Consider the following 12,650-nt stretch of genomic DNA (forward strand, 5'->3'; position numbering starts at 1 on the left):
TCCTAGCCATCGATTAAGTTTTAATCTTGGTCGTTGGTGCTCCAACAATGGATTATAAGAGGAAGTCGATGGGCACTTGGAGAATACACTTGAGATCACCAGAAATTCGATTTCCTTGGCAGATCGATTTCTAGAGTAGCAGCAATCAGTTGTCGAAGAGCCAGAGATCGAAGCAGTGAGTGAGGGGTAGGGACAGTGAGTCTAGAGGAGATTTTCCAAATCTGGAGAGGCAGCAACAAGAGGGCCGAGTTATTCCCAGTGAGGCTGCGTAGAGGACTGCGCAGTTGCTTTAGATTGGTAGTTCGATTTGTTGGAGAGAAATTTGTTCTTAAATCCAGAGGTCGGGCAAAGGTTCAAGAGTGTTGGAGAGAGGATTTCATCAGCAGAGGCAAGCAGAACGACTTCATCAGAGACTGGTTGGAGGCTTGATGTCAAAGAGACTGCACAGAGCAGCGCAGAGGCTTCAGGAGGCAAGTTGTGTCAGGATTGCTTGTGGAGGAAGGGTAATTCCCTTCAATAATTTTTCCCAGATATTCTTGTTGTTTGGATTGCCAATCAGGGATCCATAGATGTACTCAGATTTTCACTGCTGCATAATATAATAAAACGCTCATCTGCTGCACCGGTTTTCCAGCATTGGGTTTTTCCGGGGAATTTTGTCCAAAAAATCAGTGTTAATTTTTATGTGTGTGTGCTAATGTTTTCTCAGTTCCAACACTATTTATTTTCTGCAATTTTATTTGTGAAGGTTGCAGTGTGTTTATTTCGATGTTGTCGTAGCAATAAATTGAATAATTAATTTATCAATTAGGAGAAATAATACCAGTTGTTGCAATAGGATTCCATATTGGGATTTTCACATGGTATCAAAGCATGACTGATCAGTGGGAGAGCTCAGAAGCGAAAGAAGGAATTTCATTGTTCAATAAGAGCAGCAAGCCGAAATTCCCTAGGGCAACACAGTCCATTGCTAGGCAAGCCGAGTTACTTGAGGAAGTTCGATTTTTCAGAGAAACAAAACAAAAAACAAAAAACAAAAAATTGACTTTCCAGACTCAGTGATTCTAGCAAGCAAAGGGAGCAGCTCAGATTTTTCAATAGGAAGATTTTTGGTTGGACACAGAGGGTTTTGCAGCAGTTCGCTAGAGCAAAACCAGCGTCGAGTGGAAGAGAAAAGCACACACAGAAGAGAGAAAATTTTCCTTGGGGAACTTTGAGTCTCAGAAGTTCGAATTTCCAGTTGCAAATTGGCTGTAGCAGCTTGTAGGATCACGCATTCCAGAAGGGAGTGCAAGTAGCAGAGTAGCAACCGAGCACAAGGAAAGAGGGAGTTTTTGACATTATCAGAGATGGCCACAGCATGACTTAGAGATCAAGATAGGTTGGACAGCTCCTCCAACTATATCATCTCGAAGGTCAGGATGTCCTTCCTATTGGATGAATATGGCCTGAAGCTCTATATAGACAGCATTGTGGCAATTCCCCAAGATGCGGATCAGCTGAAGGAATACAAGAAGGAGATGGCGTGTGTGAAGCGGTTGATCCTGGATGGAGTCCGAGACCATATTGTCTCACACATAGCTGGCAAGGATACTGCTAGAGAGATGTGGGATGCTCTCGCCAAGCTATATCAAGACACTTCTAAGCAACGGAAGATGTGGAGGAGAAGATGAGATGTATCTGGATGCAAAAGGGGGAAGGCATAGATCCCTTCCTCACCAGGATTCAGGAGGTCCGAGACCAACTCGCAATTGTTGGGGCAGTGCCTCAACCAACAGAGCTAGTGAGGTTGGCACTAAATAGTGTCTCTGAGGAATGGCAAGTATTTGTCCAAACATAAAATCATCTTATCTTATCTTATTTACCCTCATTTGACTAATCAAATAAAACTAGGTTCTCATCACCACCCTTCTTGCTAGCCTTTGACTCCATTTAATTTTCTCCTGGATATAGCCATCTCATGGCCTTTCAAAGTCAGGAAAAATTCCCAAGTGCTAATACCTTTCACAAATGGTTCCCATGAAGTTGGGAAACTATTCAACACCATGTTCACTAGCTCTGCATCTACAACATTCTCCCCAACTGCTGCAAGCTAATCACAAACCTATCTGATCTTCATAAGCTAACTAATGATTGCGTCTAATATAGTCATCTCTATGGATTTAAGCTTGTTCTACAATATTCTTCCTGTTTATGTTTTGACTCTGGGGAAAACTAACCAAGGCATCAAACATCTCCTTTCTCGTCTTCTTCTCAGATACAAAAGGGATCAAATGGTCCTTTATTGCCCACTTGGCCTTCACCTCCTTTTTGTTGTGAGTCGTGAAGCCCTATAGATCTATAGGCCGAGTCACAATGTCACTTCACAATATTCCAAAAATCACTCTCTTTTAGTAAAAGTGCAACCCTCACCCCTCCATGCTAAGAAATTTGAGGCACCATCCAATCTGCCCTCAAACCGGAGGCCTACTGCTGCCATCTCTGAGATCTATTCCACAAACTCCCAAATAAAATAAAATAAAATTCGAGTCTCTTACTACTGGTCCTTCTTCCCTACAATAGATTTACTGCTGCAAATGCCTAAGAATTTGAATCAAAGATCTAGCTCTAATACCATCTTAAAATTGCAAGCCATAGGCAACTAATGTCCTTATGATCTCAATCAAACAAGTAGATTTTGAATTTAACGAACACTGAAATTAAATTTCAAGCCATAGCATCAATTGCACAATAGTTAGAAATTAAATAGTGCAACCACAATAACTAATTTCACACATCTATCGGTAATCACTCCTTCAAATCAGCTTTTCATTCCTTCAAAAAACTTACAAGGAAAACTCAACACGTTTCCCAAAAAATAACAACACTGCACGGTTATCAAAAGCACCCCGCGCTTGAGCTTTTACAAGCTGTCTGAGAGGTACAACTACTGGGAAACAAAAACAACAGCTGTCTGCTGTACGTCCCTGTTGTACTGACTATATGGCAGCTATACAGCACTGTTGTATTCATTCTGTACAACTGTATGGATCTGTATGGTACTTTCTGTTTGACTGTACGAAACCATTCTGTATGCTGTATGGGACTGCACACTACCTGGAAATGCCCCTTTCTTGGCCATCTATGCACTCTCCCTCTCTCTGCCGCTCAACCTGCTTAACTACTCATATGTGTTGAGAGCCTCTATTCTTTATACTTTTAAACAGAAAATCTATTTTTAAAATTTCTCCTAGTATAAGTCATGCATGAGATACAATTTTAGACTCAACTGCTAAATATAAGACTTATGTTTTTTTACTAAAGTGGCTTGCAAAATAGAATTACTATTTCCAGCAATTGAGTTATTTTTCAAAAATATCTTGAACAACTTCTAGCATGTTCACAATGATCGTGTGTGGAAATTTCTGTCCGAGCTATAATTCTCAATAACTCCAATAAGAAATTCTTCTAAAAACATATTGATAACAATGGGAGTTCAAGTTCTTTTGGAGGACAATATTTGTGTCAGTTTTTGTGTGGCTATATGGCCTCTCTTTTTGGACACATCCTGGTGGATCCTCATATTTGAATACATGCTTGTCATGTATGTGCAGAATGTAATTTTATATATTAAATAAAATTGTGCTTTTTCCTGAGGAAAAAAAAGATAACAATGGGAGTTTAGTTTGGTTGGTGGAATTTTCAAAATAAATGTAAATAATGGTGAATTTCAGCTAGAGGTGTAATGGAAAGTTTGGGCTCTTTACAGGTCACGTTAAGCTCAAAAGGACTAGTTTGTTAGCATCAATTTGTTGCACTCCAAGAAAAGTAAGGGTGTGTTTATTGGACAAACTTGACTCTGCATCAATGGTAGAAACTCTAAAAATTTTACCCATCATTAACTCCAACCATCTAGTGAATCAATGGAGAATTAGAAAGTTGATGCCTTGGTATCAACGATAGAGGACACAGGTTTGTGCTGTGGTTGCATCAAAGAGGGATACATGGTGTATAGAGAAGACAACATAATGGGAAGTTGTAGAGCTTACTCTATTGTTGACTGGTTGTGCAACTCACAGGTTGCAGAGAGTTTCTACAACTTGCTTGGTCCAAATAAGTTGGTTCTGTCAGAACAATCAATTGTGTCTAACATGACCATTACATTAAGGGAGGCTGATAAAGTAGATATTTAATAAAGGTCATACTTTGTAACTTAAGAGTTTGATTAAAAAAATTATTTCACAATAAAGTCATGTTATAAAGTTGGACATAAGACTTTTTGGAAAAGCTCTTGTCTGTAAATCCTTATGGAGAGGCATCTTTGACTCAAATCCCTGGAGCGCTATTATCCGCCAAAAATATCAAAAAGGAAGAAGCTTGGACTTCTGGTTCAGGTTCGGCTCCATTGGTATCCAGCAGGGGTCTGCTATTTGGCTTAGTTTCAGGCGAATTCAGCAATACTTTCTAAACAATCTCAAATGGAAGATCTTTTCTGGCCGGAAAATCCTCATTGGTTTCGACTCTTTTGCTGGCTTCAGGGGTATTTTGCAGGTTCCAGCTCCTCTTCTTTTTTATCTCCACAGATTTGGTATTTTCACTTGGAACAGAGTTATCAAGGAATGGAGAGGGCCCTCTCCTTCGCTTAAGGATGCTGGCGATCTTGGTATTCCGCAGGCCCTGTCTTTCCTATGGGATAACCTCAAAATCTCCCTCGAACTGGGTGGCTTAACGCGGTCTGGGATTGATGACCATATGGTATGGTCTTTATCTCTCTCTAACTCTCGAGCCATTGTAAGGACATTTACTTGGACCTCATCTCCAAAAAAATCAGGCTGGCTAGACAGATTTTTCCAGAGTTCTGGTGGAAACTTGGCTGCCCCCTCAAAGTTATTATTTTCTCTTGGTTAGTCTATTACAACAAAAATTTATCTTGGGATACCTTGAGAAAGCGATCTTGGCACGGACCCAGCAGATGTGTCTTATGCAAAATGGAGGAGGAAACAAACTATCATTTGTTTTTCAAGTGCCAGGTCTCCCAACAAATCTGGTATGAATTAGCGCTGTTTTTTTCTTTTCCGCATCTAAACTTCATCTCTGTTGATGCAGCTTTTGCCTGGTGGGGAAGACAAGAAGCTGATAAGCGACCAATCCTCCCCATCACTATATGGAGCATCTGGAAGTGGAGGAACTTAAAAATCTTTGAGGATTCAAATATCTCCTCCAAATATGTTCTGTCTTCTATCTCAGCTCTTTTTCCTGCTATCCGATGAATGCAGTATATGTGGAGATTAATTCTGATTTTGTGTCCTTGATTTCAGAGGGCTCTCATCTTTCTGTATTGTGTCCTTAAGGTTTTGTTGCTTCATATCTCTGACTGATATCATGCTGTATGCACAAGCGATCTTATTATGAGATCCATCAGAATATCTTGTATTGTGTCTATTAAGTTTTTGTTGCTTCAGGTCTCCGACTGATATCATGCTGAATGCACAAGCGATCTTCCTATGAGATCCATCAGAACATCTTGTATATATTGCCTCAATATAATATAGTGCTTTTTTTCCTTCTGAAAAAAAGTCATGTTATAAAGTTAAGTTGTCCAGACTTTATGTTAACTATGTCCTACTTAATAATTAGGTATTGGGGAATATGAAATGAACAGTCACCCTCATTGGAGCTATGTAGACACATCTTTTGGAATACACATCAAAATGGTTCTCTCTATTGTTGATCTGCAAATTTTGTTATTGTATTTGCAATTTTTAATGTTATCATCAACATGATTCAGATGGCTTTCTCAGATCCTTGTGCTGATCCCTTTTGATGAAAATTGACACCCGACTGCCCAAAAGAGGAGGTTATTCAATTCAAGAAGTCATTTTGGAGAATTGGTTTCTACCCTGTACAAAGAGTAGGAAACAAGGTGGCATATAAATCAGCGAACACCGGAGCAGATGCCAAAAGGGGAGAATAACCTTTAGCCTCCGACTGGATCGATTTGGAAGGCAATATGATTAAGAAAGAGCTATGGACAATGATTTCTGATGATGGGATAGTACAAGACACCTGGGGAGAGGATAATCAGGCTCATGCAGGCTGTTGTACAGATAGCCATAACACCACAAAAGCAAGCAGCCTCGAGGCCCTTCTGGACCCAATCAGAAGCACTTCGACCAGACCAGCTGATATATTAAATGAGGATCAAAAACAAGCCAAACTCTTCTCCTTCCTCTATCATATCCTACCTCTATAGGATCCTAAGGGAGTTAACCATTGTCACAGATTTTTAGGTAAGGCTGCAGAAATCTAGTGGGTAGAGGTAGATCACGTTTGCTTTTTGGCACAAACTGTTTTGAGGAACTGTGTTTTTTATGATACGAAAGATGGTTAAGATCTTTAGATTATATACTGGGACAGCTCCAGACAAGTTTTTATTACAGTTTTATTTTGCAATGGCCTGATCAGGTCATTAAGGACAGCCTTGTTTTAAACATATGGGATCCGAGAATGAAATTAATGGCCCAGGCCCCAAAGTATATGCATATTAAGGTATTTTAGTCTCTGTCATTTCTGGTGTATGTGTGTGTAATGAACTTTTTTCTTAGTTTTTCGTGAGTATTTCTCAACTTAAATCATACTCTCACTCTTCAGTCTGCCTTCGGCTGTGGAGTTCTCCTGCCTTCTTTTTCCCTTTGAAAAGCTTGAATTTGTGGGGGCAACTGTCATTCTGGGGGCTTTTGAAACTTGAAGGGAGATTGTTAATTCTGAAACTATGACTGCCTCTACTAGTGCTATTGCATTTGCATCTGGTTTACGTTGTGCTTGTGCTTCTCATCACTAAGTCAGGGACCACTTAGGTTGTGCTTGTCCTTAAGTTCTATAATTTTATAATTTTGACAGGGGCCACTCAGGTTGTGCTTGTCCTCAAGTCCTATAATTTTATAATTTTAACACTTTGGCTTGTAGACTGTAATTTTGACAGTTATGTTCACAAAAGAATTGATAATAATATGTATTTTTTTATCGTGAAATTATGAATTAACCATCATTCATCTTTGTCTTCAAAACCTAAAAGACTAGCACATTGATACCTGTTTGCAAATTTATAATTTTGATTTTGTGTATTTTTCTCTATTTTCTGTCTCTGTGTATCTCTGAAAGTGTATAACGATAGCACTTGAAAACTGTCTTTTCTGATGCACATATTCACTGCCACTTTTTAGAAGCCAAAAATGATGCCATTCTAAATTTATATAAGCCATTAAAATATACATAACTATACTTTAAGAAGGCTTTATGTTTTCTAGATCTAGATTCCTTTGTTTATCGATTCTCCAATTTACTGAAATATCAAGAACAATGAAATTATAGTATACATATCACTTGAAATTACATAAAGTACAGATTATAATTTTATTACAAGTTATTTAGTAAATATTTGAGAAATTTATGCACAGTAAAACCTCAAAGCAACTAATTAATCAATGTCCAAACCCCCACGGTAAACAATGTCGAATTCATCTGATTATCTGACAAAAAAAATGGAAAAGCTGGGTATAGAACATAGATCTTATGCAATTCTCCTACTTACATAGGAAGGGGAGCTATTTTAATTTAATGATAGCTGAGAAATTATAATATACTTCTCAGGCGGACAATTGCATCCTTTACAGTAATATGAGGGTTTTATAGAAGATATTGATGGGTGACAATTAAAATAGGAGCAATGGGAAGTGAGGCTTACCTGGCTTATAAAAGACCGAAAGGCCAAAATCCGTGGTCTTCAAGGGTGAATTTTCATCCTTGCTGAGAAACAGAAAATTCTCCGGCTTGAGATCACGGTGGATGACACCCATTGAATGGCAAGTGTGAACCACCTTAACCATGGTCCTGCATAGTGAAGCGGCTGCTCTCTCACTGTAATGCCCCTTCGCAATAATTCTATCAAAGAGCTCCCCACCAGCACAGAGCTCCATGACCAAGTTCACTGAATGTTTATCCTCATATGCCCCCTTTAACTCCACTATATTTGGCTGCCCAGTCAGATGATGCATGATCTGGACCTCCCTCCTGACATCTTCCTTATCATCCTTGTGAATTAATTTCCTCTTTGCAATGGATTTGCAGGCATATTGCTCCTTGGTCTGCTTGTGGGTGCACATGTATGTGACCCCAAACTGCCCTCTTCCTAATTCCTTGCCAATAGTGTAATGGGACTTCACATCCTCCATTGGCCTGCCTAGGATGGTCTGGGACTTCAAATCCTGCGGTGGCCTGCCTAGGGTGGTCTGTCGTGGTCCTGTAGGGGTTGTTGATGGTCTTGTAGGGGGTGTTGAGGAAGAAGGCTTTGTATGTGCAGAGGCAGCAGCATTATGGGAGCTTGAAATCGCAGAGTGCTCCGTGTGGCTGCTGTCTCGTTTTCTACGATGGGTGATCGTGTTCCCCATTGATCTATAATGATACCAGTGTGAATTGTATAGATCAGAGAGAGCTCCCAAACTGGTTTTTTTGGGGGGTGATTTCGACTGGCAAATGCAATGCGAAAGAAGTGAGATCCGGAATTCCCAAAAGGGGGTGATTGATCAGAAAGCGATTTCTGGGGAATCAAGAATAGTGTCAGAGTTTACTGAGGTGGGGAAAGCTGAAATGATAATTCAATGGGTGGGAGATGCAGATAGCTGGATGTCGGGGGGAAAGCCAATGAAAAGTGAATGTGTGGGCGATGCAGATAGCAGTATGATTGATCTGAGGAAGAAAATGTAGGCGGCCGAATAACGCTCAGGGTTGGATGAGGACCATTAGCTTATACGAAAGTACCAAATGATTTTGGTGGTTGAAATAGGCATTGAAATCGCTTGAATTAATTAAGTACCAGTAGAGAGTTATTTCTTGGAAATGTTGAACCGGCCAAAGTACCACTGGAGAACACGGGTGCGACAGTAATTTCGTGGAAATGCACGAAGGTAAGGATCGAGGGCCTCTATGGGTTACCGTTTATCGAAAATTTAGAGATTGCATTTTTTTACAATGAAGTCCTATAAAAAGATAAGATGGGTTTTTTATTTTTATTTTTATTTTTTAATAATAAAAAAATTATTATAATTTATTTATTAATGACGTCATTATTATTTACTTTTATGAGCAGAGTGAATTGATTTATTCTAAATTTTTACTCCTACTAAGTTTCATTTTCATATATTTTTATTTCTAATTCTTAAAATATTAATCTATTTAAGTACGAGGGGTTTTAGCATTCATTGTATTGGGTGAAGAAGTGGGATTCAAACTAGTCACTTCCGGTTATTGAAACTAGTCACTTCTGGGGCTTGCACCAGGTAACCAGGACTTCCCGGGAGGTCACCCATTACGTCTGGCTCAAGCGCGCTTACTGTGGAGTTTTCCCCCATAATCAAGTCCACTTAGCTTGCTACCTGCATTTGCAAAACCTTAGCAAGTATTGTGCCTCATGAACCATTCAAGTAGAGTTCCCTTCACTATTTTGAATTTAAGTATTGAGGGGTTTTCGCAGTGCATTATATTACATATCATTTTGGGATTCAACTGCGTCATTTCCATGAGAGGTAGTCATAACTAACTAATTTCTCATGATTTTTTAATAGTTCACTTAGCACTCATATCATTTTGGGATTCAACTGCGTTAAGTAAGTCATTCATCTATGACCATTTCCATGAGAGGTAGTCATAACTAACTAATTTCTCATTATTTTTGAATAGTTCACTTAGCACTCATTACATCGGGTGATGCTCATAGGGGTGAAGAAGTGGGATTGAAACTAGTGAAATGAATCACATGACCATTTCCATGAGAGGTAGTCATAACTGACTAATTTCTCATTATTTTTGAATAGTTCACTTAGCACTCATTGCATCAGCTGATGCTCACAGGGGTGAAGAAGTGGGATTGAAACTAGTGAAATGAATCACATAGTGTCAATCATCACTTCTGGGGGTGAAGAAGTGGGATTGAAACTAGTGAAATGAATCACATAGTGTCAATCATCACTTCCGGGGCTTGCACCCGGTAACCAAGACTTCTCGGGAGGTCACCCATCCCAAATCGCCTCTGGCTCAAGCGCGCTTAACTGTGGAGTTTTCCCCACAATCAGGGCCACTTAGCTTACTACTCCATTTGCAAAACATTAGCAAGTATTGTGGGGAAAACTCCACAGTGAAGCGCACTTGAGCCAGAGACAATCTGGGATGGGTGACCTCCAGGAACTCCTAGTTACTAGGTGCAAGATTGACACTATGTGATTCATTTCACTAGTTTCAATCCCACTTCTTCACCCTTTTGAGCATCACCCGATGCAATGAGTGCTAAGTGAACTATTCAAAAATCATGAAAATATTAATCTATTTTCTTATATTCATACAAGATTAGCTTTTAACTTCAATTAAATACCTTTAAATTCTTTTGTTAAATACTTTTAAATTTGTAAATTTTCTCTCACTCTTAAATTATTAATTTATTTCTTTATGTTGGTAAAAAATTAATTTTTAATGAGCTGGTTAGGGTTTCGATACCTGGGCAGAGGGCGGAACCGCGCACAGGTCTCGGTTAGGTGAACGGGTCAGAAGCTCTGCACAGTTGCCGTCGCGGGGAATACCTTTCAGCTTCGTCAACTGGCAGGTGGAGGTTTCGCGAGTTTGGTAAATGCTCTTGTTTTGTAAGTTTAATCTCCATACTGTTACCCTCATCCGCCAGTATTTTCCGTTTACAACAACAAGTCTCCCGTGAAGGTTACCTCGTTTGACTGTCGGTTGCATTGGAACGGCCCCAACCATGGTTAACCCCGCCGAGTTGTTAGCACTGGACCCGGATGTAGAAGACCTCCTCTCCATGTGGGGGAAGGATGTCACTGAACACAACATTGAACATTACTTTGGACCCTTTGAACTTCCAAGTCTGGAGGCGTTATCACAGGTGGAAACCCAACAGTTTTTGCCCCATGGTAAGGATTCGGGTCACGGGGTACACAGTTCTGGTTCAGAGGGAACCCCCATACAAGTCGCGAAAGTAATAGTGCCGGGAGGAGCGAATGTGGGTGGTCTGTCCACTGACCCAAAAGGGAAAACTCCGATTTCACGGTTTACAGCCTCGAAGGGTTTAGGAAATATCTCCCACTTAGGGCTCACGGCAGGCAATGTACATACTCGGGCTCAAGGAGTCATTACTTCACTTTCGAGGGCTTCCCTTCCAAGAGAACCCCAAAACCAAATAGGTTTTTCAGCAAGGGATCCCAGAGTTTCTACAGTAGGGGGGCAGGTAGGTTATGATGGGCTGGAGTCGGATTTCTTCCCCTCTGGGAATGGCGAATCGGGGCTCTTGGGTCAGATCCCGTCTCAGCCGGAGTCAGAACCCCATTTGGGCACTGCACAGTTAACACCTGCGAGAAACGATGGACGAGAAGGCATAAGAACTCCGAAGGAAGAGTGTAGATACAAAGGGGCAAAAAGGAAGCCGCAGAGACCCATTGGATCTCAGGCGATTGCAGGTAATTTGATCCTTGGGATGGAGGTGTCCATGGTAGAAGCCCTAGCTGTTGCAGACTGTACCTTGGTCGGCAGGGCCAGAGGTAAGAAATTCACTTCTGATTTTCTACAAGATTGGGGTGAAAAATGCTTCGTAACAGATAGCCCTTTACAGTTTGAAGCATTAGTACTTGCAAAGGGATGGTTTAAGCTTCGATTCGAAGATAGAGACTCGGCAGATTGGGTGCTTCAGCGAAATTGGCACATAGGGAACATTCCAGTTCTGCTAAAGAAATGGAACCCTCTATTTGATGCAATAAAGGAGAGAACGGACGAGTTTCCAGTTTGGGTGCGTGCTCCGGGGTTACCATCTTTTCTATGGACAGAGGAAGTATTCAAAACTATTGGAAACAGGTTGGGGGCTTATCTGGAAGCGGATATGACATATTTGACATCGAAGAACAGGGCAATAGCACGCATTCTTGTCATGCTCAACCCGAGTGGAGGATTGGCACAAAAAATCAACCTTCAATTCGATGACTATGTATACGAGCAGATATTAGACTACGAATACCTGCCATTCAGATGCCATCGGTGCCATGAGTATGGGCACTTGGCAAAAGATTGCCCACAGATGAGAAGAAGACGACATTTCCGAAGGACTACAGCTAATAGAGATAATGCACAAGCAGAGGTTCAGTTGACGATGGAGCACGAAATGCCGGAAACACAAGTACCAAAGAATATGGAGACAGAGGAGATTGTAAAGGAGCCAGAGGACGAAGGAGTTCAAACTCAGGAGGATGCTGTGGTAAATGACATGAATCCGGAGGTAGCTGTGGAGAAGACCAATACAGAAGCGGAAGCGGTGGAAGAGTTCGTTGAGAAAGAATATGCAAAACAAGTTCTATTCGACGAACCGGAAAAGGGTATGTCTTCCGGGACTCCTATTCCTTCTCTTAATCCTCCTGAACAAAACTCTGTTAATGTAAATACTGCTTCTTTATCAAATCAAGAGCAAGATAATATTAATGATGATAATATGGATCATACAATGACATGCCCAAGTGTGGAAACCATAGCCGAAGCTTTACCGTCCCTGGATATAAATTGTGAAGACAAATGGCCTCCACTTTCACTCACTGTAACCCGACCACCTTGCCCTTATAACCTGAGGT

The 12,650-nt window shown here is 40.6% G+C and overlaps 1 protein-coding gene across 1 annotated transcript in view; it reads right to left on the reverse strand.

The window, feature by feature from the left end:
- Positions 1–8,949, reverse strand: part of LOC149197826 (calcium-dependent protein kinase 1-like) — a 56,258-nt gene extending 47,309 nt beyond the window's left edge. Inside the window, exon 1 of the mRNA XM_089405985.1 lies at positions 7,724–8,949. Coding sequence (XP_089262111.1) covers positions 7,724–8,426 — 703 coding nt within the window. The 5' untranslated portion in view covers positions 8,427–8,949. The remainder of the gene's footprint in view (positions 1–7,723) is intronic.
- Between the last annotated feature and the right edge of the window lie 3,701 nt (positions 8,950–12,650).

Source organism: Pinus tabuliformis, chromosome 2_2, assembly GCF_031772625.1.
Source record: "Pinus tabuliformis cultivar Carrire ecotype Pingquan chromosome 2_2, CPIR1, whole genome shotgun sequence".
NCBI classification, from domain to species: Eukaryota; Viridiplantae; Streptophyta; class Pinopsida; order Pinales; family Pinaceae; genus Pinus; species Pinus tabuliformis.